Genomic DNA, 27,330 nt, shown 5'->3' with positions numbered 1-27,330 from the left:
GAAGCAGTTTGCAAAACCCAGGTGGGAGTGCTCGAGACCAAAATCCCACTTCAAATACAGTCCTGAACATGTTTCATGAACTGGCAACCCAGTTTAGAGATTGAGTCAGAAATGAGACCTGGACCATGTCTGTCTCTGTTATTCTTTATTAACAACCTTGTGATCTCTTCTGGTGCAGGCAGGGCTTGCAGAAATATTTGAGCAAACGGGGTAAGTGTTAGAAATGCCTTAAAGCTGAATGGTTTTCCGTGACAGGGAAAAAGCCTTCCCTTCTGCTCATTTAGTTCTGATTTATTCTCCAGTTAAAAGGGGCAAAGTTTGCCCTTTGTGAGCTCAACGTTGCCTACAAAACCCACTAAACTTCAGTGAAGTGTCTGATGTATGATTGTCATTCCCTCACAAAAGCAGCTGGGATAGCACGGGAAGAACAATCCCTCCATTTTGGGGCAAGCAGAAGGGTGGAAGAGGCTGGTCTCTCATCTGACAGATAAATTAGCATCAAAACTATGATGTTTAGAGAATAAATTGGTGTTTCCTCCGTTACTGGCATTTCACAGCTCACAACCACTGAAAGCACAGTCACCGATCTCACCATTAAACCAAGCCTTTCTGGGAGAGGGAAGGAAAACAAACGTTGAGATGACATTTATTAAGTGTGCTTGTTCAGACAGTCCATTACTGCTTTGGCTCCTCTCTCTACATGCTGAGGGGTTATCCTGCACAGAAGTCAATGGATGTCTTTCCGCTCCCCTGGCTCACTCCACTGAAAAGGAACAAGCACAGACTGAGGAGGAAGAGGAAATATCGGAGCTAATTGAAAAGAATGAGGTTCAGGAAGAGCTGTAGAGCCCAGCCAGGTGCTTGTAACCATACACGAGTTATTGTGTTAAGGCTGAGGAAAGATCAGACAGTGGGAAATGCTGCCTGGTGGAAAGGGAGATTGGCTGCTAAAAAGGCATTTTTACACATGTAGTTTTATTGCTGTCTCTGTCGTTGGAGTCTCAGCTTCTCTTGTGTCTCACTACTTTTATACTGAAATATCCCTGTGATACAAGCACTGACACCAGAACCTTTCACCTGCAGAGAGCTCCATTTATCTTCATGCTCAAGATAAATCATCACATAGTGGAACTTGCTATGGAGCTACAAGCCCTGGAGTTCAGATTCCACAGCAACTGGAGTAATTTAAAACATATAGAAAAGGGATGGAATGAGCTGGTGGTGTTGATGCACCTTTTGACAATGTGTCAAGCTTCTTAAACGGTCCAACCTTCAGCAAGCTTCAAGCAGTGGAGGGGTGAAGGAAATACAGAATTTAACATTGGTTAAACCATAACAGAACATGTATTTATTTTATTTACCTCTGTTTTCAGCTGAGCTGAGACTCAGCAGGTGTCTTTGCCCCAGTCTTCTGCTTGAGGCAGTTGAACTTTCTACAACACCCTGTATTAGCTCTAACCTGGAAATAACAGCAGCTTTCTTCATGTCTGCTGGCATTTGCTTCAGAATCACAGAGATCCTGGAAAACCACTGTTGTTATATATCAGAGCAAGCTCAGCAGCTTGGGTGAAGTGATGGTCCTGTTCTCTGAGGATGCAGCACACGAGCAGTGTCACACCTCCAATAGGTGGTGCAGCTGCAGTTCATCCCTTACACTGTTCCTTCTTCTTTTAGGAAACAAACACACCGGGAAAGAAAAGGATATCCAGCGTGGTTTGACCTGGCTCTTCAATTTCTGCTCCAGATTACCAAGGCCAAGCAGACCTAAGACTCTCTCAGCCTCGAAAGGGAACCGGGCACCACAATGGGACTCCCCAGCTGGGTCTTGGCCTGCGCCATCCTCGCTTTGCTGTCCCAGCACGTCACTGGGGGACTCATCAAGAGAATTATCAGGCAGAAGAGGGAGACTGGGCTGAACGTGACCTTGCCAGAGGACAACCAGCCTGTGGTTTTTAACCACGTCTACAACATTAAGCTGCCCGTTGGCTCCCTCTGCTCTGTGGACCTGGACACGGCGAGCGGCGATGCTGACCTGAAGGCGGAAATTGAGCCCATCAAGAACTACGAGGCGCACACGGTGAATGAGGGGAACCAGATTGTCTTCACTCACAGGATTAACATTCCCCGCCAGGCTTGTGGCTGTGCAGCTGCCCCAGACATTAAGGATCTGCTGAGCAGACTAGAGGAGCTGGAGGGGCTGGTCTCCTCCCTGAGGGAGCAGTGTGCCAGCGGGGCTGGATGCTGTCCTAATTCCCAGGCAGTAGAAGGTAAGGCAGGCTGGGGAGCTGCTCTTGGGGGAAATTCTTGTGCTGGCTGTAGATGTTGTTTAGAGTGATACTCCAATCTGTTTCAAGAATGAGCACAAGTCAACCAGTTAAATTTGAAACGTAATCAAAACTGGGAATGTGTTTGGCCAGCGTGCAAGGTACATCCATTCACAGTTCCACGGCTTTACAGACCTGTGGGTCAGGAGTTGGCCTGGGACCCTTTGTAGCTGTGGCATTGAGCATGGATGGCACTTGGGCATGGTGACAACCTGTGTCAGAGTTAAGATTAAAACTCACACAGTCCAAGCTCTTGGCTCCACTTTTTGTCCCCTTGAGGAAGCTGCCAATGTAACCATTTTTGCTTCCAAGTTTTCTTTAGTAGAGACCAATAAAAATACGGCAGGACATAAGGCAATAGACAAGCACAAATAGTTATAGAAGAGGGAAAAATGTGTCTGTCTGGTTGATTTTTAAATTGAGGGAAGGGGTTGGTCATGCAAGAGAAGAAACACAAGTCTTCTTCAGAGTGATGTGTTCCTCTGAGCTCAGAGTGGCCTCCCAGTTGCTGATACAGCGATGACACAAAGTGCTGCCTGGCTTTTTTGTGTTCTGGGGTGAATGGAGGAATGATGTTTCATGGTGCATGCCCTAATGAAGCAGTCAGGAAAGCTGCTCAGTCAATGGAAGAGGATTTTGAGAAGGGATGAGGAATCCAGCATGCTCAATTGCCAAGTCATTGGCAGGGGCTCTTCCCTGGCATTAGAGCAAATTAAAGCTTTCCTGGTAAAGTAAATCTAGCTGGAGGAAGCAAGAGATATTCTCATTTAAAAACTTAAAAAACTGATGTCCTGTAGGGAACTAGCAAACTCAGAGTCCTTTTAGGTCATATGTGCCGCGCTGGCCTAAGGCATCTTCATGCCAAGGGCGTAATGAGTTTTTGGGATCATTGGTACAGGTCGCCTGGACACCACACCCTATTGCAGCGGGCACGGCAACTACAGCATCGAGATCTGCGGCTGCGTCTGCGAGCCGGGCTGGAAGGGCCCCAACTGCAGCCAGGCCTCGTGTCCCTCCGACTGCAACGACCAGGGCAAGTGCGTGGACGGGCTGTGCGTGTGCTTCGAGGGCTACACGGGCCCGGACTGCAGCCAGGAGCTCTGCGCCCAGGGCTGCGGTACCCACGGGCGCTGCGTGGGCGGGCGCTGCCTGTGCCACGAGGGCTTTGTGGGTGAGGACTGCAGCGTGCCCCTGTGCCCCCACAACTGCCACGGCCGCGGGCGCTGCGTGGACAGCGAGTGCGTGTGCGACGAGGGCTACACCGGCGAGGACTGCAGCGAGCTCATCTGCCCCAACGACTGCTACGACCGCGGGCGCTGCGTGAACGGCACCTGCTTCTGCGAGGAGGGGTTCACCGGCGAGGACTGCGGGGAGCTCACCTGCCCCAACAACTGCCAGGGCAACGGGCGCTGCGAGAACGGGCTGTGCGTGTGCTACGAGGGGTTTGTGGGCGACGACTGCGGCCAGCTGCGGTGTCCCAACGATTGCCACAACCGCGGGCGCTGCGTGGGCGGGCGCTGCGTGTGCCACGAGGGGTACCTGGGCGAGGACTGTGCGGAGCTGCGGTGTCCCAACGATTGCCACAGCCGCGGGCGCTGCGAGAACGGGCAGTGCGTGTGCCACGAGGGCTTCACCGGGGACGACTGCGGCCAGCTGCGGTGCCCCAGCGACTGCCACAGCCGCGGGCTGTGCGTCAACGGGCAGTGCGTGTGCGATGAGGGGTACACGGGCGAGGACTGTGCGGAGCTGCGGTGCCCCCACGACTGCCACAACCGTGGGCGCTGCGTGGAGGGACAGTGCAAGTGTGACAATGGCTTCACAGGAGAGGACTGCGGAGAGCTGGCCTGCCCCAACGATTGCCACGGGCGTGGGCGCTGCGTTGACGGGCGCTGCGTGTGCCACGAGGGCTTCGTGGGCGAGGACTGCCGGGAGCGCTCCTGCCCCAGCGACTGCCACAACGCGGGGCGCTGCGTGGACGGGCGCTGTGTCTGCGAGGATGGGTACATCGGGGATGACTGCTCTGATGGTAGGTGCGATGTCCCGCTGAACTGCTTCCCCCTGGGCCATCCAGCAGCCTTGGAGGCTCTCTGAAGCTTTTCCATTAGAGCTGGGCCCTCTTGCTGCTTTTCCAACATAGTCCAAACAGCAGGATCAGAGATGCAGCAACACCAGCAGATTTTGGCATCCCTGAATTGTCAGGACGAAGCAGTGTAGCAGTTTCTGGTGACTTTTGGTCGTTGCCAAGACAACAGGCCGATGATGGTGTTGCAGTCCCTTTGTTCTCTCTATTTCTGTTCCCACCACAATGTCACTGATGCTGTAGCCAACACTGGCTGGGATTTGTTACCATGACCCTTCAGTTTCTCATAGCACCTCTTGATGCCAGAAAAAAAAGCTGAAAGAAGTTGTTCTAGCTAAGGGGAAAAGGGACATGTTCCAGAGTCTTCTTACTCCACATGTGTGTGTGTGTGTGTGTGTGTGTGTGTTTATATACATATGTATATATGGAGCTGTGTATATTAGATCTGACAGAAGCTTAGAGGAAAATCATGAGATCAGCTGGAGTGGAAACTTAGGTATAAAGTCACATGCTTGGTTTCCCAGGACCACTGACTCTATGGAAATTGATAGGAAATTCTGGCAGCCTGATAGTGACAGGCAATACACCATAAATGAGGTCGTTTTCTTTAGTAGATCCCCGGGGAGAAATTGGGAAACTAAATTTTGGTAGAGTAATCAAAGAGTACTTTGGGGTTGGGAACACTATAAAAGACAATGAAAAGCCTTTAAAAGAAATTCCCATCTTTCATCTCCTCCTTCTGAAAGATGCCTAAGCCCCACTTTGTGATCTTACACAGGCAAATCTATTGTAAGTATTTACTCAAATAAAAATATTTTATTTTACTTTGGAAAATCTGTGCAAATCCCAGGACTTGTAGCTCTACATTCACGTGCTGCTGGCAGTTGAATTAAACATCTGAATCCCTCGGGACCCAGCTACAGCAGTCTTGTGCTGCAGCCATGAGAGGAGCAGCTGGAACACAGTCAGCCAGAGGTTGTGTGCAAGTGTGAGAGCAGAAATTGGCCCGTGGGTTCTGGAAATGTCTGTAGTCTCCATCAGCTGAGCATTCCTTTCCTCAGCAGCTAATTTGTGGGACATGCCTTCCCCATTCCCTGTGTGCGAGATGAGCCTTAGGAACCGCTGCTGGGAAAATGTGAAACTGGGCAAGTCATTATTTCCTGAGCCTTGAGAACTTCTTATAACTTCACTTTGGCTTCTTTTTCCCTCTCCCATTCCCAGTGTCTCCTCCAACTGAGCTGACTGTGACCAACGTGACGGATAAAACTGTCAATCTGGAGTGGAAGCATGAGAACCTCGTCAATGAGTACCTCGTCACCTACGTCCCCACCAGCAGTGGGGGCTTGGACATGCAGTTCACCGTGCCAGGAAACCACACAGCCGCCACCATCCATGAGCTGGAGCCGGGGGTGGAGTACTTCATCCGTGTCTTTGCAATCCTTAAAAACAAGAAGAGCATTCCAGTCAGCGCCAGGGTAGCCACATGTGAGTTTAATATTTCCTGTATTCATCCTTTTGTCTATTTCCTTTGCATCCCTATTTTGGGATGTTGCTTATTTTGTATTTTCTATTTTCGGTTCCTGTATGTTGACTTGCATCCCTTTTTTGGCTGTATTTATTTTGCATTTTCTATTTTCAGTTCAGACTTGATCAGTATTGATTTACATCCCTTTTTTGGCACATTAATTCTTTTGGTTTTTTCTACTTTCAATTCAAATGTTGGCCTGGAAAAAACAGCCTTCTGCACTTTCATTTTCTACTTTTTTCCAATGCCAGGGACTGCGTTAGAAGCACAGTTCACAAGCTCTTCTGCTCTCAGTGTCTCTCAATATGGGGTCTTTGTGAATTAAGGACCTTAGCTTCTTTATTATAATGCACATTTCTTTATTATAATGCACATTTCTTTATTATAATGTGCATTTTAAAATTCTGGTAAGTCTTCCTGAGAAAAAGGTAAAAACGTAGCAGCATGTAAATGAGCAGTATGAAATCACTTGAATTCAAACTATTTTGGCTAAAATGGAGGTTATATTTGTTTTGCATCTTCACTGTTTTACTGCACCTTACCTTTTATCTGCCTGTCTGTCCTTCTGTTGTTCATCTTCCCTTTTGTTTTGTGCACATCCCTGTCATATCTAAACATCCCAATATCAAAAGATGCTCGCCTTCTGTCACTGAGCTCATTTCTAGAGAGCTGGGGCAGGATTCAGCTCTCCTGACTGCCAAAGTCCACACCAGCCTTCTTTCAAGAGGGCACAAAAAAGAGATTTCAAGGGTAAAATTCTATTCTAAGATGACATGTAAACCAGCTCAGGAAAGTCTCTCCAAAGCCACAGTAACTGGATCTGAGGACAGTTTAACCACCTCAGCTGCAGATCCTACCTGGCAGATATTTCTAGTGGTGGAAGTATGTCCCACCCCAGTGCCCTATTTATGGGAATTTGCTGTTCATGTGAGGATATCCCTTTTTTCTGCCACAGATCTGCCTGCTCCAGAAGGTCTGAAATTCAAATCTGTTCGGGAAACATCCGTCCAGGTGGAGTGGGACCCTCTGAACTTTTCTTTTGATGGCTGGGAGCTGGTCTTCCATAATATGGTGAGGAAGCACTTTCACATCCAGAGTGAGAAATCCTGGATTTTTATGTTTGTACTCACTGATTGTCCCATGTGTTCCAGAAAAAGGATGATAACGGTGACATAACCAGCAGCTTGAAAAGGCCAGAGACATCCTACATGCAGCCAGGTTTGGCACCTGGGCAACAGTACAATGTGTCCATCCATATAGTGAAGAACAACACCAGAGGACCAGGACTGTCCAAAGTCATCACCACAAGTAAGCACAGATCGTATTTGGTCTGGTTTTAGTTGGCCACCAACAAAACATCTGCAGTTTGGGGGTTTTTAAACAAGAGAAAGTCAAGTTCTACACTGTAAATTAATGGGGGGGGAGGGAAGTAGTGGAGCTGCTAATGAAGAATACATGAGGAAAAAACAATTCCTCTCCACATTACCTGTTCAAAGAAGAAAGGAAATTTATGTCCAGCTAGAAGGTAGCAGGCAGTAGGCACTTTATTCCTTTTTCAAGATGTACATCAGCAGGAACTGAATTCTTACTAGAATTCCTTTCATCCTGGTGATATTTGCATGAAGAGTGTACGAAGGTGGAGAAGCTCTTAGAGCTCCTGCTCATCTTTCCTTTGGCAGCTTCTGGTGTGAAGGAGTTTTGATGGATTTGCTTCTGATGGATTGACTCCATTTGGAACCTAAAACTATAGGAAGAAAAGGAAGAGAGTAAATGAGGATACTAACTTTAATTTTGCTCTGAATCAGCAATTAAAGGCAGAAGAATGTGTGTGTGCTTTCATGGCAAGATTTCTTTTAAAAAACCCTTTTTTTTCTCTCTTTTGCTTGGTAACAGAGCTTGATGCCCCCAGCCAGGTGGAGGCCAAAGACGTCACCGACACCACCGCTCTCATCACGTGGTCCAAACCCTTGGCTGAAGTTGAGGGCATAGAGCTCACCTATGGCCCCAAGGACATTCCAGGGGACAGGACAACCATCGACCTCTCTGAAGACGAGAACCAATATTCCATTGGGAACCTGAGGCCACACACAGAGTATGAGGTGACGCTCGTCTCTCGTCGAGGGGACATGGAAAGCGACCCTGTGAAGGAAGTCTTTGTCACAGGTAAGGGGCTGGGAAGGTGACACAGGCACCACCCATCCTCCTGTGCTGTTTGTGTCTTGTTGCTGGAGTTGGCAGTTACTGATGCATGCAAAATCAGCCCAGTTTTAGAGGTACATGAAAGTAGAGAATGATTTCCTGTGCCTTTTATGCCTTGTTGGCTCACCAAAATGTTTAGACCCCCCCACAAGAATCTAAATGTATTTTAAAAACAGGAATTAGATTATTGTCTCTTCTACCCTAAATCCCTACTTCAAAAAGCAAATTCCTTGGGATCATTTGTCTGAAGAGCTAAATGTCTTCAATAGTTCTCATTCTACCTTATTTCTCTTTGCTTAATTAGTTTAGAAGCAGAGAACTGGTTTTTTTCTTCTTCAGTTCTGTAAATATTTCCTGTCATGCTTTTATAAATTTACTGTGCTCCTCAGCAATCCTGGGAATGTTTTTGGAAAGTGTGGGTCCTTTAGCAGGTTATCAAGGCTTGATGCATTAAGGGAGCTGAGAATTGCATCCCTTTTCATCATAAAATACAGTTGTTATTTTGGAGCAGGATTTGAGGCTACAGTAGGTGTGAAAAATGAAAGCTCATTGAATTTCTCTATAATATTCACCTTTTTTTTGGAGACTTAGAGTTCCTTCCAGCCATGAATGCAAGATGTTACTGAACAGAAATTCTAGAGATGACCAGTTCTTTTTTCTTTTTTCCTTTTGAAAGCTGAGGTATTTATAAAGAAAAACAGTATTTTCATCCAAATATATTTTTCCACAAGCCTGTTCTGTAATAAAAACTAATTATTACAAGTGAAAATGTTATTTTTGTCTCAGGAGATAAATTTCTTGCACTGAAGCTGGTGAACTCTGCTTTTCATGCTAAAGGAACTCTGGCTGTTGTATTTAAGACATAACAAGAATCATGTGAGAGGAAACTTTATGGGTCATTTCACCTCCTGAAAAGCACTGTCACAAGAGACTGCTGTCAAAGAGAAATATTCCTAATTATTTCTTTATTGCTTGGTTGATTCCAGACCTGGATGCTCCAAGGAACCTGAAGCGGGTGTCCCAGACCGACAGCAGCATCACCTTGGAGTGGAAGAACAGCCACGCCAATGTCGATAATTACCGAATTAAGTTTGCCCCCATCTCTGGTGGGGACCACGTGGAGATCACGGTGCCCAAGGGCAGCCAGGCCACAACCAGAGCTACACTCACAGGTAGGGGAATGGAGAGATTGTCACCGATGTCACATTGCACAGGACATGGAGAGCAAATGGGCTTGTGGTCACTACATATTGGAGGTACAAACAGAGGTTCCAAGTGTTAAATTCGATGTTAGGAAGGAATTGTTCCCTGGGAGGGTGGGCAGGCCCTGGCACAGGGTGCCCAGAGAAGCTGGGGCTGCCCCTGGATCCCTGGAAGTGTCCAAGGCCAGGCTGGACATTGGGGCTTGGAGCAGCCTGGGACAGTGGGAGGTGTCCCTGCCCATGGCAGGGGGTGGAACAGGGTCTTTAATGTCCCTTCCAATGCAAACTATTCCATGATTCTATGATTTTGAGTAGACCAAATTGAATTAAAATCCGTGTGAAATGGATTTACACACCTGCAGATGGATAACCAGCCAGCAGAAGGTGTGGAACCGTTTCACTTCCATGTGCATCCCTGAATCCAATGAGTCTGTTCCCTTAATTCTAAGCAGCTTTGTGGAAGCAGCTTCACATCCTGAGCTCAAAAGGTATTTTCATGTGCTAGGAGTGGGATTCACTGGTGCCAGTCTGCAACTTGTCAGCTGGAGGGTCAACAGAAACCTCAATTCTCTGCATAGAGGAAAGCGGATCTCTTACCTTGTATCCATTCAGCCTTCCTTACTCCAACAAATGCCTGCAGGCATATTCCATGGACAGGAACTCATATTCTCCTCATCTCATAGGTTTGAGGCCTGGAACTGAATATGGCATTGGAGTGACAGCAGTGAGGAACGACAGGGAAAGTGCTCCTGCTACCATCAATGCTGGCACTGGTGAGTGTCCTGATGCCCTCTGTGCTCTGGAGGTGGCAGCAACTCAGGTGGAACCACTCTTTCCTTTCTAAGAGATGCTGGAAGAGATATTTTAGGAAGTTCTTGATTTCATTTTGCTACATTTTCCCTCAAGGAAAAGAAAAAAAATTCCCCAAAGGTCCTGACCTCTGACTTTGACTTGTTTTTCCTGTTCCTCTTAATGTTCTGGGAGTTTCATCTCCAGGTGAGCTCCTTAATGATAATTACGCTTACACTGATTACTGTGCCCATCCTCTACCCATGAGGGTTTCTGGCAGGAATGGTGGTGGTGGCCAAAATGTTGATGTGACAAAGAGTAGTTGCAGTACTCCTGACTGACCTTCCAATCCAGAATTTTTCTCACAGTATCCCCCTTTTTCCAGGCAGATTATCTGAAGGCTTTGCTTCTGCTTCTCAAGTGTAAGTGGGACAGATTTGTTCTGGTTTTGTCTGTAAAGGAGAACATCCTCATCCTCTACCCATTTCAAAAGGTCCCGAAGGTGGGCAGACCTTGAGCTGCTGCCAGACACCCTGTGGAGATGTTACTCTGCAGATGCCTGAAAAACTGTCCCAGAACAGTTCAGAGACACCTCAACTTTGCCTTTTTTCACCCTGTAGATCTCGATAACCCCAAGGACTTGGAAGTCAGCGACCCCACCGAAACCACCTTGTCCCTTCGCTGGAGAAGGCCAGTGGCCAAGTTTGACCGGTACCGCCTCGTTTACACCGGTCCCTCCGGGAAGAAGAGCGAGGTGGAGGTCCCTGTGGACAGCACCTCCTTCCTGCTGCGGGGGCTGGATGCAGGCACGGAGTACACCATCAGCCTGCAGGCAGAGAAGGGCAGGCACAAGAGCAAACCCACCACTGTCAAGGGTTCCACGGGTGAGTAACAGCTTTTGGTGGTCACTGGGCAAGGACTAGCCCAGGGATAACTTCACCTGATTTTCTAGTCCATACCTGGGGAACCTTCTGCAGAGCAGACACAGCTCTGCCAGCATGAGAGACTGAAGGGTAGCTCTGTGTCTCCATCCCTGCTGTGTTCACCTCCATGTTCCCAACGATTTCTTGCTCATCCTTTGAGAGGCCTCACAAAGAACTCAGCCACTGGTTCTGCATGGATGTGGAACTCATCCTTTGTTTTAGACAAGGCTGGGTATTTTTGTGCATCGTGTCTTCTAACGTGTTTTGCTTTCTACAGCCAAAAAACTGAGAGGAAGAGCAACCAGAATGTGTTTAACATTGTTTGTTCCTGCCTAATTGATTCTCTTCACAGGAGGCCATCATCGCTCAGCAGGGCCACTGGGGCTCTGATGTTGCTGTGTTTCAGTGTTCTCATCCAAAAGTGGGAAAGGCTCCTGCCCCAGTCTGGTTCCAGCCACCATTTGCACTGGCTACTGTGACTTACATTTGTCTGTTTCTGCCATCTCCATTTGTGCAAACCACTCCCACTGACCAGTACCAGAGGACTTACTGAACAAGATTTTATCCTTTGTAAAATCTTGTTCAATAAGTTCAATCTTTGAAACACTTTGACCCAAAGTTTGTTGCACACAGAATTATATCTCAGTGTAGAACACAAGTCCTGAACCTTTAGGTTTCTCAGCCTAAGTCCTGTGAGGCAAAGTTTTAACTGCTCTAAGTGAGCAGAGACAGTGAAATCAGGATTAGCTGGACTACAATTATTTGCCTTAGATAGGATATCAAGGTGTTTATCCTTTTCTCCCCAAAGACCATCTGCCAGACATTGTGGATTTTACAAATTAATAACTACACAGCTTAAATGATCAAAGCTGGATTCATATCCCCTGGCAGTATTCATGCCAGCACAGCCTCTGAATGCTTTATGGAGACAGCAATCCATCAGAGAGCTCCATGGTCTGGAAACCATCAGTCCTGAATGAATTGTTTGATGCCTAAGTCAGGCCTGTGTCCAGTGTGGGGAAAAATTAGGAAGCCTTGAGGCACTTACAGAAGAAAGGAAGCTGAAGGTTTATGTGGCAGGAGTAAGCAGGCTGCAGTTTTCCCAACTTTCTCTGCTGGAAGGCTGAGAGGTTTCAAAGAAGTCTGCAGTGCTGGTGAACAGGCAGAAACAATGTGCTGTGGAATCTCACAGCCAGCACCAGCTTCCAGAGCTTCACAAGGTGGCTTCTTTTTCCTGGTTTGCCTTTTTCTTTTTTCTTTTCTTTAGAAGTACCTTCATCTGGCCCCTGTATTTGCCTTCTGTCTTTACTCAGAGCACTGGTAAACAAAGAGGGCTCTGCAGTGGGCTCCTGGGAGCAGCAGTTGACATAACCTGGCTCTGTGACCTTTCTCCTGCGTAGGAATGGACAAATCCAAACACAGAGCACAGGGAGCAGAAATTCTCTGGAAGCCTGGGCAGTACAAGACAAGTGGTCTCTTCAGTTTGCTTTTCCATTTACCCTCAAGACACTCCTCTTTATCCATGTTCCAGCACTTGGGAGGTCCCAAGCCCTCAGGCTAAGCCAAACAATCTTCTTTTGCCCTCTCTCGCAGAGCTCTGAGGGACCTTGGGTCCATTGCACCGCTCGGGAGAGTCCTTGGAGCAGGCAGGGAGAGAGAGAAGTGGGAACTGCCAGCAGCACAGGCAGGACTGGGCTGGCTCTTTGTGGTGGGAGGAGGAGACAGTGCTGCTGCTCAGAGGGTCTGTGCCACCCCTGCTGTTCAGCCAGAGACTGCAGAAGGGCTGAGAGCTTTTCTTTGCAGCTTCCTTTGCTCCTGAACATTGCCATTTTTTCATGTCACGCTCTTCCCGTGCTCTTGGTGGTTCAGTCAGGCCAGAAGCTGTTCAGGACTTTCCCACACATCATTTTTATTTGCTTGCATAGTGGATTTTACAGCACTTGAGGGTAAAACTTCCCTTCAGCTCCAGAGCTGGGAATCTCCTGTTGGAGCCTTTTCTCCTCTCCCACACTCTTCCTACTCTCTGTTATGTCTATCAAGTCTCCCTACACAGGCAGCTGAAACATTCAGATCTCCTGAACCTCTAGCAAAGGACACATCACAAAATCTTCCATAGTGTAGGACGGCAGCCACCGTGGCTGCTGTCTCTTCATAGGAATGAAGTGCAGCTCAAGTGACAAAGTCTTTTTGAACTAATATCCCTGATCCTGCACTCAAGAGATGGCAAAGATTACAGAGTGAAGTTTACTAAGTTTTGCTGAAAAGGAAAGACTGAATATTTCACATTTCCATTTGCTTGTTTGTCTTTGCAGCTCTACAGTGTAACCCTAGTGCAGGCACTGAGTCCTGACCCAGAGGAGCTCCCTGGCTCTGGGAGTTTTCTTGCTCCAGAGGCTTCAAGGATGCAGGGGAAATCCCTGAGGGACCTTGTGGTCCCTTTAGTGTCTCATGGTGTGTGAATAGAGGAGCCTGCAGCAGTTTTGTGCTGGAGTACATGGAAGTGTCACAGCTGAGCCCTTCCTGCCCAGACACCCCCTGGGTGCTGGGATTGACAGCCTCCAAACCAACACTGCCTATAAAGTCAAGGTGTGTGGGTTGGCTGAGAGCAGCACTCTGCTCCTCTGGAAGCTGTGGCTGCAACAGGAAACTCCTTTCTGATATTAGTGAAGGTATCACAAGGGTCCCACCCGGCATTGCACTGAAGTTTGACTCAGAAATTAAAGAAAATTAATTTAGTCCTTGGAGGGACCTTGGCTTGAGAACGTCCCAGCAGAGCAGCAGCTCATCTATAGGGCGAGCACGTAACCCAGCTCTGAGCAGCTCAGCGCTCAGACTGCAGCTTTGTTCTCTCCAGCTCTGCTTCTGGAACCCTGCCTGCAGAGCACAATGTGGGGCCTGGAGCAGGATGGATGGCAGTACATCAGGGCTGAGGGGCTGGGGAGATAAATGAGTGAGCATTAGAGAAACCAAGAGCCAAGCTCAAATTCCTCTGCTGAAGGACCCAGATTGTGCAGCAACTGTTGATGAATCGTGGATGTGATACTGTCTTGCCTCTGGAAGTGAGTTTGTACAGCAGAGCATGGCTTGGAGAAGTAACTTTTCCATTTTGCTGAATGTTTCTCAGAAGATTTATGCTGTTTATCAAAGGCCCTTGTCCGTGTTGTGCGTCAGCCCCTCTTCCTCTCCTGGCTTCTCCAAGGCTCAGACTGCACCACCCTTTTTTATACAAACTCAAAGAAACATCAGCAAGAATGATTAGGTGAGCCAGTTCCATGCGAAAGCGCAGTGCTGACCACTGGGAAACTAAACTTGCCAGAGAATATTGTCCATTTGTTCAGCTGAGTCCTCCTCTGAGAGCACCTGGAGCCTGAGTTCAGGATGAGGGATTTTAGTGGTAGCTACTCCAGTATTGCTGGCTTGTGATGTGCTGCAGTGGTTTCTTCATGAAATTCAGAGGTGCACAGGTGCTGTAAGCCCAGTTGAATCAGCTGATTAAGAGAGGGGAGAGTGGTTTAGGCAAAGGGGACTAAAAAGGAAACCTTGCTGGGTCATCATGTCTCACACAAGATTGGGAACGTGGCTGAGAGCCCCGCTTGGGGAATAATATAAAATCCCAGAGTGAGGAGCAAGAAGTGATACAGAATACTGCTTGCTCTATCCCAGGAAGCTGGAGAAATGTCCTGGCAGCACACGAGCATCCTTTTTTAGTAGAATCACCAGTGAAAGTGAAACATTCCAGTGGAATTCCTCAAAAGGCCAACACCACACCACAGACATATTCAGGCCAGGCTCAGCCTGGAGATTTTACCAAGAGATATTGAGCTGTTTCCTAAGCTGACAGTAAGAAGTATTCCAGCCTGGGAAGGAGTGTTTGCTTGTTATCCATCCAGTTTCCCTTTTACACAGCTTTCAGCTTGGTTCATTCATCTCACCACTGAATCACTCTCTGGCTGTCACCCACCCACCTAAAGCTCCCAGAGCTCTTTTTTTTTCCTGTCCATCTATTCCCCTCGTTGTTAAATCAAGTGTTTGAGCTCCACTGCTCTTGTTATTCTACAGTTTGATCATTTTCCAAATTTTCCATTATCTGTTACAGCATTCTGCCTGCTAAACAAGGAACACTGATCCTGTCTGTGGTATCAGAGTATTTTCCATGTATTCATATCATTTTCATTTTGCTTTTTCTTGTTTGTTTGTACACAAAGCCACACATTCCCCTGATACACATGAATTTAATGTGGGATATATGTGTGTTAACATCTGTGGTAGAGGGAAGCCACTCTTTCTCACCCACAAATTCATTTGTGGAGTCATTAAGACCAAGGTAATATTCAGGATTATGTTCTCCATATTCCATGGTACAACCTGTTCATGGCAACCTCCCATGTAGCTGCCAAAGCTGGCACGATAAAATAAATCCACTTGTGAATCCAGCAAAGTTCTGGATTCAAATCCCACATGGTGGTTGGTCCCACAGGTTTTTTATGACACAGCTGAGCTGCTGCTGCATTCTCCATCCAGGCTGGAGTAACCAAACCCTTGTGTGGCTGTGCTAGAACAGGCAGGGAGCTGGGAGGAATGTGGGGTAAAATGAGGGAAAAGGAGAAGCCAGTTTTGACTGATCTTGCACAGGGTTCTCTCACACACCCTCAGTACATCAGGAGTGTATTGCCACCCTATATTTTTTGCCCTCCTGTATTTTTGAATGTTTTTATCTTCCAGTTCAGGGTTCAAGGCAGGGTTTTGTCCTCAGTTTCCCCGTTCAGGGTTCAGTTTCCCAGGAGACCATCCATGCACAGAGCTGCCCCTGTGGAATCCACTGTTGCCATCTCCTCCCCACTGGGCTGCCCACTCTTGTCTTCAGCAGAACCCCTCCCAGTAAAGCCCAGCTACCTCTGTGCCTGTTCCATGGACAACTTCAGGACTAAACGAGTGCCAGTGCTCTTGATGCCATAATTTTTTGCCAGATCCCAGAACAGGAAAGATGTGCTTGGCACCTGCACAAGCAGCTGGGAGTTGCAGAATGGTTCCAAGCCTTCTGGCTTTGTTCCACGAGCTCAGCAGCCCTGGAGCAGTCAGATAACAGTTCTGGCAGTGGTTTGCTGGGACAGAGGGAGTGATGACAGAGGTGAGCATTGCAGATGTGCTGGTATGATGGAAACATGGTTGTCTCCAGGCTGCAGCAGGTAGGGCCTGTTCAGGTCATGTCTGGGGTGATTTAAGGATAGTTATTACCTAAATCAAGAATATCAATGACATGTGTAAATACAAGTATTTATATTGTATATAAATATAACCTAATTATAATATAATATAACATAACATAACATAATATGTACTAGAAATTATAAATTATAAATTATAAATATAATATATAAAATATCATTTATATTATATATAAAATACATAATTTATATTATATATATTATATATAATTTGTATTATTTATAAATATAAATCACTCTTTGCCTTACAGGCTTCCCTCCTTCCCAGAGGTGAGCAGCAAAAATTTTCACACCTGTAGTTGACCTGAGAGTGTATTTACAAAATAACATTCCTGCATCTCTTTGAAAACATTTCTAATTGATTTTGCTCCTCTGAAAAATGTATTTCTTTGTGCTGGATGTATGTGTGAATTTGGAGACATGTAATGAATCCTGAGTACATATTTGTGCTGAGCTGATGGATGGTGCTCCATGACTTGCTCTCTCTTAATTGAATGCAAGTGGAGCATGAAAGCAAGGAAGCCACCGAGGTGTGAAATGATGTGGGTTCCCACTAATGAGGAGATAATTCTGCATGTCAGAGAAATCCCCTGCCTGGTGCCTTGGGGCTGGGATCACAGATTCCCTGTGATCTCCATGGCTCAGATTTCCAGAATCTGTCTGTTCTACAGGATATATCCACAGATCATTCAGCCTGCGGAAAGCCAGGGCTTTCCCCTGTCCATTCCTTGGGATCTCTCATAAGAAATATTTTTTAAGTTCTTTCTGCCCTAGAGTTTAGGTAAGGATGGGTGCCCTCTTCCACTTTTTTTTGCATGTATCACAATGGATGACTCGTCCAAGCCTGGTTTTGGTTGGATATGAGGAGCCTTAGCATGTTTCTGCTGTGATTTCGCAGCGTGGGTTTGGATGTGTTGGTGATATTTGGCATGAATTCCCCTCGTGGTTTGTATCAGGAGCACTCACTGGTGGGTGTAGGAAAGGGCGTGTTGGGTACTTAGGGTTCCAATGCAATGTAAATGAGCAAAGTTCTTTGGAAGTAACCAAAGAGAACTGATTTCCATCAGCTGAGGATGTGCCAGTTCCCTGCTGGAAGCACTGGACTTGAGGATCTCAGAGGTCTTTTCCAACCCAGTTCATTGTGTGATTCTGTGATTCCAGCTCATCTCTGTGTTTGCTGGTTTTTGCTCCGGATGTGCAGCTCAGGGTGGCTCTGTGAGAACCAGGGTGTGCTTGCTGATGCTTCCTTTGCTCCAGGCCTGGATTCAGTCTCCAAAACCAGCAGAACTCATCTGTTTTCTTTGTTTTCAGAGCTCCTCAGTGCACACAGAGAGTGCTGGAGCAGGTGTTAGCTGTTGTTTGGGGGGTTATTATCAGGAAATGTTAACTTGCAGTTTTACCTCTGTTTAGCACTTCCCATCACCACACCTGGAGAATCAATCCATGAAACACCATTTGATCCTCCCAGCCCTGCACCTCCCCAGCTCAGTTATTTAACATCCCCCAGCCCTGGGGCTCCTGATCTGCTTTCAGTGCCCCCTCACCTGCCCAGTTCAGAGGCCACTGGGGCTCTTCATGACCTCAGCATAACCCACAGGGCTTCCAGCAGTTTCACCCTGTCCTGGGCAGCACAGGATGAGGTATTTGATCAGTTCCTTACCACTCTGAAAGACCTGTCCAGTTTAAACAGAATGCAGGAAATGTTTTTGCTGGGAAATCTTCAAGAAACAGAAATTCCCAATCTCCCAGCTGGCACACAATTCCAGATTAACCTCCGTGGAAGCACTCAAGGCCAGCTCTCTTGGTCCCTGGAAGCTCTAGCTACTGCAGGTATTTTCCATGGATTCATAGCCACGTGTTCCTTTTCTGCTTTGAAATCCAGAACTTCATTTCCATACGGCTTTGGTACGGATTTCAGGCTTTGTGAGTGATGCTTTTCCTCTTGGTTGGTTCACTCTTTCTTTTGCATGGGATGAAACACTTCTGGAATGAGAGGCTTGGGCTGTGCAGCATGGACAATGCCCGTGGAAGGTGATGCAGCATCAAATCTCTCTTTTCAAATCACATGCAGAGAGAGACGTTGATGTGCCAGGTGTTGGTGAGGAATGTGGGAACAGCAAGATGCTGCAGATGCTTGTCTGGATTGTGGTCAAACACAGGAGGAGTTTGCAACATTGGCATGGAAGTGGTGATGTCAGAGAAAAAAAAGAAAGATTGTGGCACACTGGGAGTTTACCTTTCCAAAAACTCCCACCTCTTACCCCTCTTCCATGAATTTTGTGAGGTAACAGGGCTGAGCTCAATACTGACCAAAGTACCAGGCTGTGAGTTCAGCTCTGGAGACTGAGGGCTGTGCCTGTCCATCCCTCAAAACCAAATGCCCAACACGAGGTAAAATATTTACATAGAGACACAAAGAGCCAGAATGGTCTCACCTCTCAATGGTTTGGTCTGGTTTTTTTTTTCTAAATAAGAACCATCATCCCTTGATGTTTACCATGACACTGATTGCTTTGCCATCTGTGTTGGATGCTGGGTGGCTGAGGTTTTTGGAGGTCCCTGACAGTGCTGTTGGGTGCATGATTCCACAGGAGAATCCCTTGATCCCTGGAGAGCACGAGGGGGTTGTTTGCGTTTCTGTCTCAGACATGCATGAGAAACAAACAGCAAGAAAAGGAGCTCTGCATCTTGGAGGAGAATGAAACTGAGCATTTTCAGAGAACTCTGAATTGCTTTTGAGATGGTTCCTGCACTGCTTATTGTAACCAAGCTTATATTTAAAAGATTTAACCTTACTGTAGCTTTAGTTTCACTTTCATTTTAAGGAAATGTGGTTGTTTTATTTGTTTCTGTTGCCATCAACAGATCATTATTTCTGATACAACCAGTTCCCTTTCTGTTTCTCTTTCCCAGATAACAGTCCTCTTCTGACAGAATTAATATTTTACCTCAATGAATCTCCTTTCTGTTCCTGATAAGGGAAGACAGCTCTGAATTACTGAATTTCTTTTATTGTTGTTGAACATCAGCGTTATGTCATAACCAATCTCTTTCCTTCTAACAGGATGGGAAAAGCTCAACAAAACTCATGTTCCTGAACAGTAGCAATTTACTGATTTGTTAATGAATTTTACCAAAGATCATCATGATCTATGAGTGCTCAACCTCTGAAAATCCAGCCCCAGCTGCCTGTCAAGGCTTTGAGCAGTCATGCAATAATCACTCTGGTTTTACACAGAGAAAGTTTATATGAGGGATGCTGCTGAGCCCAAATTTCATTTATTCCAGGGCCCCCTTAACTTCTGTATTCAAATATGCATAAATTGACAAATCAGATCCCATTCCCTTCACGCAGCATCTCTTATGAATTCTCAGTCATGCAGAATGGGATTATTCAGAGGCACTCTGTTCTTACTGTAACACTTGTGTGTCAGCAATTCAAATAAATCAGAAGGGTGCTAGAAGCTCATCAGAGGCCGCAGGTCAGTGACAGAGCACAGGAGTTTCCAGGTAGAAAAATCAGGCAGTGCTCTCTCATTTTCCCATATGAGTGTTAATGAGAAATCAGTTGTATCGCTTTTGTAACAAGGAACGTTCCATTCTTGCTGAGCAAATGACCTCAACTTTCAGATTTAACAGCATCAGAGCTACCTCTGATGGCTCCCAGCGTCCTTGGCCACCCCTGTGGGGCGTTTGTGAGAGTGTTCATTTCTGTGAATGAACATTTTGATTTTAGATGAATATCAGTTAACTCTTGAAGTCCTATCTCCACCCACAGGAAGGTTTTGTGGGCAGAATAATGGGCTAAAGGAAGACAAATCCATTAAAGACATGCAGACCTGGAGGCATTTTCCTCTTCTTTATTGTTTTATATTAGAAATAGTTTGGAAGTATGAGCAGTGGATGCAGTTAAAAGCATAAATATCTGAATCCCAACTAATCTAAATTGTGTCCTTCCTACCCATACAACACACAGTTACTTCAGAATGGCAAACACTGAGTAAAGTTGTTATAGTAATACCTACTCATCTCATAGGGAGTTGTAATTAATGTTGACAAAGCACTCACAGCTGTAAGGTTCTCTATGAGCTGCCTTCTGTGAGCAGTCTCTAAATGTTTATTAATTATTACAGTCCTTTTCTCACTGGTCTGTTTTGCCATGTCTCCAAAGAGACTTTGTTGTAGTTATCTGGGGCAGCTGAGGATATAAATGGGGGGGAGGGGGGCATCTCTGTGGCCCTGATTATATGTGAAATTCATTAACACAGAACCTCATTAAATAATCTGACCTCAGCACCGCTCTGTAACCCGAGTAATGGATTGACTCTCTGTCCTTATCCAGAGGAGGAACCTGAGCTGGGAGGATTATCAGTATCAAAGACTGGCTGGGATGGTTTCCAGCTCACCTGGACAGCAGCCGACGGGGCCTATGAGAACTTTATCATTCAGGTGCAGGAGTCTGGCAACCCCGAAGAAACCCGAAATGTCACAGTCCCGGGGGCACTGAGCTCTGTGAATGTCACCGGCCTCAAGGCCAACACTCCTTATAACATCACCCTTCAGGGGGTCACTCGGGGCTACAGGACCAAGCCCCTTTCTCTTGAGACCACCACAGGTATCTTTCCTCCAGCCCCACATTCTTTCCTCACAGGGATGTGAGCCAGAGCTCTTCCTAGTGCTGGGCAAATCCTGCTCTCTGGGTCAGCTTTGCGTGGGGTGCCCTGAGCTCATTAAAGCTTGGCTGGACATCTCTGGCGTGGGATTCCCTCCTGGTCAGGCTTTCCAGCCAGAGCCTCAGTGTCCTGGTGCAGCCCTTCCCTCTTTTAGGAATGCTTTTCCCTCTCACATCAGAACAGCTTTTTTTTTGTTCCCTTTCCTCACTCACCTGGCTGACACTAACAGCAAACCCAGCTGGCTGTTGTACCTGCTTGGGAAAGGCCAGTTTGCCTGGTAAAACAATAAAAAACTTTTCTCTGTTAGCCCAGATATTCAACGCCTGAGAGTGTGTTCAGTTCTTACCCTCCAGAAGCTGCCCCTGAAATTCTGCAGTAGCTTCTGTGTGAATTCAGAGTCGGCATGTGTAAAAGCTGTGCGTATCTGACTCAGGGCAAGGACAAACACCTTCTACGTGTTCTCATATAGGAAAGGACACAAATTAATTCCTAATAAGACTAATAAAATGCATTAAGCCATCTAAGATCATTAAACAGTCTGATTGGCCTGAAAATGATAATGCAAAAGATCAAACTCAGCAGAACTGCCCTGGCATAAAACTGGCCTGAAAGGAGGAAGGTGAGCCCTGCATTATCAGGAGCTTGCATGAAATTCATCAAGAGCCCTGAAAATAATTTTCTGGCTGATCATGTGAAAGGCAATAATTTTAAATCAGAGCTTATCACACGCTTTGACCACGAGAGATAAATGTATATTTACATCTCTGCTGTGTGGCTCTCTGGTCCTCCCAGGTGTTGTGATCACTGGTAATGAACAGAGAGTGAATTAATTGGCACTAAAGACCTTTCCTTCAGATAATTTCTTGTCTACAATTTCTGCTACCTCTGGGCTTCCCTGCAGCCCTTTGCAACCTCCTGCCACTGTGAGATAGCCAGAGCTGGCTCTGCCCAGATTCCCCCAAGCAAATATTACCCAGCACAGAAGGGGATGAAAGCGCCTGGAAGAACTAATCAGAATTAAACCATGAAGTGCAGCAGAGCTTGCTTGTTTCTGTAGTGCTTCAAGCAGCCTGACTCGGGCAGGAATGTGTCTGTGCTGTGTCCCAGTAAAAGTGCTGAGCTTTGAGAGTCCTCACTGGGAGCTGGGAGCAGATGCCCACAGAAAACAGAGCAATGTGCTGGACAAAGGAGACAAAGCAGGAAACACATCACGGGTGTCCTGCCTAATATACAATGTGCTGCCTTCCTCTCACCCTCATGAAAACAGCAGAAAATGCCCTGCTGAGGTTTTCCCTTCCCTTTCTGGGTTAGGCTCAGCACCCGGCTTTTCAAAATCTTCCCTTCTGGGGACTCCCAATTGTTAAAAATATCTGAACCTTCCTGTTAACGCTACGGGGGTGTCTGAAGAGAGGAAGAAACCCCAAGGCATCTCTCCCTGTTTTGCATTTTGGCCCCAGCTTCAAAATTACAAGCCAGCTTTCACAGGCTTAAGCTGAAAGGGAAAGTGGAAGAGTAAACAAAACACCAGATTTTGCTTTGGATAAAGTAACAGCTTTGGTTTTAGCCTCTCCTAAAACTGGGAGCTCTCTTTTCCAAATGCCCCAGGGGCATTCAAGAAAGTCCTTTTGCATCTGCTTTCATGCTCAGAGCTCAAAGACATGGCTGCTCCTGCAGAGAAAGGGAAATAGCCATAGTTTTAAAGCGTATTTTAATTTTTTTTTCTTATTTAACATTTTGCGACGCTTTCATTTGATTTCCTCCCCTTAGTACCTGTCTGCTTGTAGCAAGCTTTTACTCACACCCTCTTGCCCAGCTCGGAGTGCTGCCAGCATGGCAGAGAGGAGCCTTTGAGAGCAGGAGGAGGTGCAGGAGGGCTCTTCTGACCGGTGTTGTTTCCCTCCCCAGGAGAGCAGCCCGGCGTCGCTGAGCTAATGGTTTCCGACATTACTCCCGAAAGCTTCAACCTCTCCTGGACAGCCTCCAACGGGGACTTTGACATCTTTACCATTGAAATTATTGATTCTAACAGGTTGCTGGAGCCCATGGAGTTCAATGTCTCAGGCAACTCAAGGACTGCTCATATCTCAGGGCTTTCTCCCAGCACTGATTTCATTGTCTACCTCTCCGGGATCTCTCGCGGGTTCCGCACACAGGCAATCAGTGCTGCAGCTACCACAGGTACACAAAACCTACCTCAGTGCTAACTCTGCTTTTTTAAACTCTTCCTTACAGGTTGAGCCCCTTTCCCTGCCCTCAGCTACCCCACCAGCCCACCCATTTCCTAATCCTCTCCCTCTATGCCTTCCAAGGAAGAGCAGCCGGGGACATTGTGAGCTGTGAATGTTGAGCCACCATCCCATCCAGCAAAGTCAGGCACTCCCATCATGCTGTGATTTCATTCACGCAATGAGTTCAAACATTAAGGTTGGGGCAGCCTCTGAGGCAGATGAAAAGCAAAGCAAATTTCCTAAGAACCAAATGGGAGGTGATTCCTGATGTTCACCTTCCAACCTGTGTTTGCATCTGTCACACAGCACAGAGCAGACAGTTCCTCTCAGATAAGCTGATTTTTAGACACAGATTCATCCTGATTCTCCCAAAAGATGTCAGGCACGTTTCAGTCTGTGCCAGCACAATCTTGCAGGGCACGTTCACTGCTTAAATTCAGCTTCAGTGTTCAGGTTATGTTGGGTGAGAGACTGAAAAAGTCCATTTGAGTTGATGTCAGAGAATGGAACAGGCAGGCATTGGCACATTGCACATCTCAAGGTTTTACAGCTGACAGTTTTCCCAGAAAAGACAGGGAAGCCAAATGTTCAGGATGAGAGTGGAAAGTGAGGACTGGACTACAGAAAGAGAGCATTGTTGTTGTAGGCAGATAATGGCTCATGTTGCGATCATTTAACACCTCCCCCAAATTTTGCCCCTCTAGGAAAAGTTGCCATAGTGATTTGTCAGAGAAATGGAGTAACGTGGTCAGTGAAAGCAAAATAACAAATCTGAGCTATCAGATAATATAATTTCAGTTTCCGGCAGCAGCAGACTGTGAATATCCTCATTTCATGAGGGGTGGCAGGGTCAGGGTGACTGCAGGGGTGTGGGAAACACAGGGAAACACAAGGCTGGGTGACCTGTGGGACCTGTGGTCATGTGAACTCGAACTTCTCTATTAATTTATTTTACTGCTTTGGCTTTTAATAATGTGATACATTTCCATTTGTTTTTCTTCCCGTAGTAGAGGAACCTCTCCTTAGCAAACTCAGTGTATCAAACGCTACCTCAGCCAGCCTGTCGCTCACCTGGGAGGCACAGGACAAGGCCTTTGACCATTTTATTCTGGAAGTCAGGAACTCTGACTTCCCCTTGGACTCCCTGGTGCTCACAGTGCCGGGGGACTCCCGGCACTCTGTAGTGACCAACCTCAAAGCTGCCACTAATTACACAGTCCAGCTCCATGGGGTAATTGATGGGCAAGGTGGGCAGACCTTGACAGCCATGGCAACCACAGGTATTCCAGCATTTCACCTTCCAGGTTTGCTTTTTATTCTCCTTTCACTTGCTGTCCACCCAACTGCTCTAAAACATGGCTCCAATTCATCGTCGTTCCTTCGGGGAATTATAGGGGGATCACTGTGAGGGGAGGCTGGAATGCACTGAGAGGGCTTGGAAAAAGATCTGAGGCAATGGAAAAGGCTGAAAAAGTGCCCCCAGCATTAAGAGAGCCAGTAGTAAACCATGATTGGTTTCCTTATATATACACACCTGCCTGCAATTCAGTGTATATATAATTGCCTTGCTCCCGATGGTTGATGTGTTTCACTCAGCATCTTTGCACTTGGTCTTGAACGAAGTTGTTCATCCTGCCCTCACTTGCTTTGCTGGGGGTGGGAGGCCTTCATGTGGTTCTCAGCCTGGAGAGGCACCTGCATGTCAGTTTTGTCCTCCTTAAACCCAAATGTCTCCCAAGGCATTTGTATCTCTGGTGGGAGTTTGGTGCAGCATGTGAAATGACCAACCCGAACTGCATGGAGTGGTCTGGCCACCACCTGCTGGTTCTGATATTTTCTCTGCCCAGGATTTTTATGTTCTCAGCACAGAGCAGGGCTCAAAAAGCAAATTCCCCCTTTCTTGGTGGTCAGCCCACCACTCTGTCCCTTGCATTGCTCCCTTTGAGTCTCCATGACCTGTCTTGTTTCCCTGGGTGTCAGAGCTTTTCCCGTGCTGGTGGTGATTCCAGGATGGCAGGAGATCACTAAGACTTGCCTGAGGATATGATTCCAGCTCATTTTGCATGCAGCATTCCTGGCAGTCAGGCTGTCATGATGGGAATGTGCCTGACGGGATGCAGGTGTCATGAGAAGGAATGTGGCCATGCCAGGATGAGGTTGGAAAGGCTCCGTTTGCCCTCTCTGAGCTGCATGTGGGGCTGAGGGCTCCATTTTGCTGGGTTTTCCACCCAAACCTGCTTGCTTTGTGGATATTTTCTCATCTCCTTGCCTGTCTTCAGGAGCACTATGGTGGCACCTTCCCTGCTGGCCATGAAGGCATCCATGGTCACTGGTTGATAGCATGACATCTGTGACCTCTGTGTCCTTAATCGGGGCCACTTCCATTCACCTCTTCCCAGACAGTTCCAGAGAAGGAGGTGGATTACTATTTAAAAGTCTTGGAATGAGGGACGGGAGTAAAAGTTGGACCATCTTGCAGCAGTTCTTGTTTTAGCAAAGGACAAGATTTCTCTCTTTCACTGCTCTCTCTGCCGGTGGGATGCCTCTCTCTGGCTTTTCTCCCAGCATGGATCACTTTTCCATCGTTATTTTTCTGTCTCTCACTGGCTGCATTTCCCAAGGTGCTCTTGGTTCCTACTCAACTGGCAACATAAAAAATAGAAAATCAGCCCAGAGAGCGAACACAGGATTCTCTGCCCCTCTGACTGTTGGGTCGTGTTTGTTCTCTCTCTGGGCTTTAATGAAACTTTAATGATTTTTGTGCTAAGTGGAGGAGGTTTAAAAGAGAATGGGTAAGGACCTCTCCCTCTCCTGAAGGACAGTCTTCTCTCCTGGCAGGGCAGAGATATGAATTTGAATTTCCTCCAGCAGAAAAGAAAAGTCTTTGCTTCTTAAGGAGGTGCCCTGACCACTGAACAGTCAGGCAGGAGAGCAAGAGCAGCGTTGTGGGGTTTATTGTTTATTAGACATTCTCTGATTGTGCCTGACCAGAGGATGAGGAACACCTTCTCTGTGGAGTCCAGGGAGGTTTTGGCCTGAGATTAGTGCTGAGATAATCACTGTTAGGCTTGAAATCCCTCATAAACCTCAAGGTCCAAAAATAGAAGTATCTCCAACTCCAGGCAGCAGAAACACCAAACAGAACCTGAACTGTGATTTCAAGGACTCCTGCCTGAATCCTACTTTCTCTATTTTGGAATTGCTGTGGGTCTGTATTCCCGTCAAACTCCCAGTGTGGAATTCCTGCAATTTGTATGTGTATGCTGTTGGTGCTTCTGTAAACCAGGCCCACATTTCGTTAGGCAAATTGAGTTTATTTAAGAAAATTTAATGACAAAATAAAAATTAAACATCAGCACTAATTTCAGTGGCTTCTTTCCAAAACCTGAGAAAATAGCTCTTGAAATGCTGCTTTTTAAAAATTATTTTATTTCATTTTTTTTTAATTCAACCACAGCAAAACAAAGTTAAAACATTATTTTTGAGCACCTACAATGCCCCTCTGCTGATTCCCCCACCTCCCTGGAGTAAAGCTGCCTGTTCACCTATGTTCCTTTCTCCCTCAGAGGCTGAGCCACAGCTGGGCACGCTCACCCTCACAAACGTTACCCCTGACAGCTTCAACCTGTCCTGGACCACCCGAGATGGGCCCTTTGCCACGTTTGTTATCAAAATCCGAGATTCCCTGGCGGCACAGGAAGCCCAGGAGCTCACGGTGCCGGGGGGCACCCGCAGCGCCCACATCTCAGGCCTCACAGATCACACTGCCTATGACATTCACATTCAGGGGACCACCAGGACAGGTGTCCACACAGAGCCCCTCACTGCTTTTGTCACCACAGGTACCTGCTTGAAGCTTTGGAGTCCCTTTCTTGGCTCAGGGAAATGTGCATCCCAAAAAGCACAGAGTCTCGTGCCAGCAGCAATGGGTTTGTTTGGAAACCTGGTGCAAGGAGGGGTCAGAACAGGAATGTTGACTTTAAAAAAAACTCCTAGGAGCAGGATTAGTTTAAAGGGAGCTAAAAGGCCAGGCTGGATGGGGCTCTGAGCAAGCTGGGATAGTGGAAGGTGTCCCTGCCCATGGCAGGGTTGGAACTGGATGAGCTTTAAGGTCCCTTCCAACCCAGATTATTCTGTGATTCCATGATTCTGTGATTCCATG

General features: G+C 46.9%; 1 protein-coding gene across 4 annotated transcripts in view; it reads left to right on the top strand.

Annotated features, from left to right (window-relative positions):
* Nucleotides 1–27,330, top strand: part of TNC (tenascin C) — a 72,024-nt gene that overhangs the window by 22,672 nt on the left and 22,022 nt on the right. For 2 of the 4 annotated variants that reach the window (XM_042052253.1, XM_042052254.1), the window contains exons 2-10: nt 1,675–2,267; nt 3,223–4,350; nt 5,626–5,889; nt 6,885–7,000; nt 7,081–7,237; nt 7,823–8,092; nt 9,115–9,300; nt 10,014–10,103; nt 10,740–11,003. In XM_042052253.1, the coding sequence (XP_041908187.1) occupies nt 1,805–2,267; nt 3,223–4,350; nt 5,626–5,889; nt 6,885–7,000; nt 7,081–7,237; nt 7,823–8,092; nt 9,115–9,300; nt 10,014–10,103; nt 10,740–11,003 (2,938 nt within the window). In that variant the 5' untranslated portion in view covers nt 1,675–1,804. Of the gene's footprint in view, nt 1–1,674; nt 2,268–3,222; nt 4,351–5,625; nt 5,890–6,884; nt 7,001–7,080; nt 7,238–7,822; nt 8,093–9,114; nt 9,301–10,013; nt 10,104–10,739; nt 11,004–20,609; nt 20,883–22,845; nt 23,119–24,175; nt 24,449–26,734; nt 27,011–27,330 lie in introns of all 4 variants that reach the window. The other 2 variants (XM_042052251.1, XM_042052252.1) reach the window with 2 other exon arrangements.

Source organism: Corvus kubaryi, unplaced genomic scaffold (assembly GCF_017639235.1).
Source record: "Corvus kubaryi isolate FWS band 111438036 unplaced genomic scaffold, C.kubaryi_AGA036_p1.0 78, whole genome shotgun sequence".
NCBI classification, from domain to species: Eukaryota; Metazoa; Chordata; class Aves; order Passeriformes; family Corvidae; genus Corvus; species Corvus kubaryi.
This window is presented reverse-complemented; position numbering and strand designations above follow the sequence as displayed.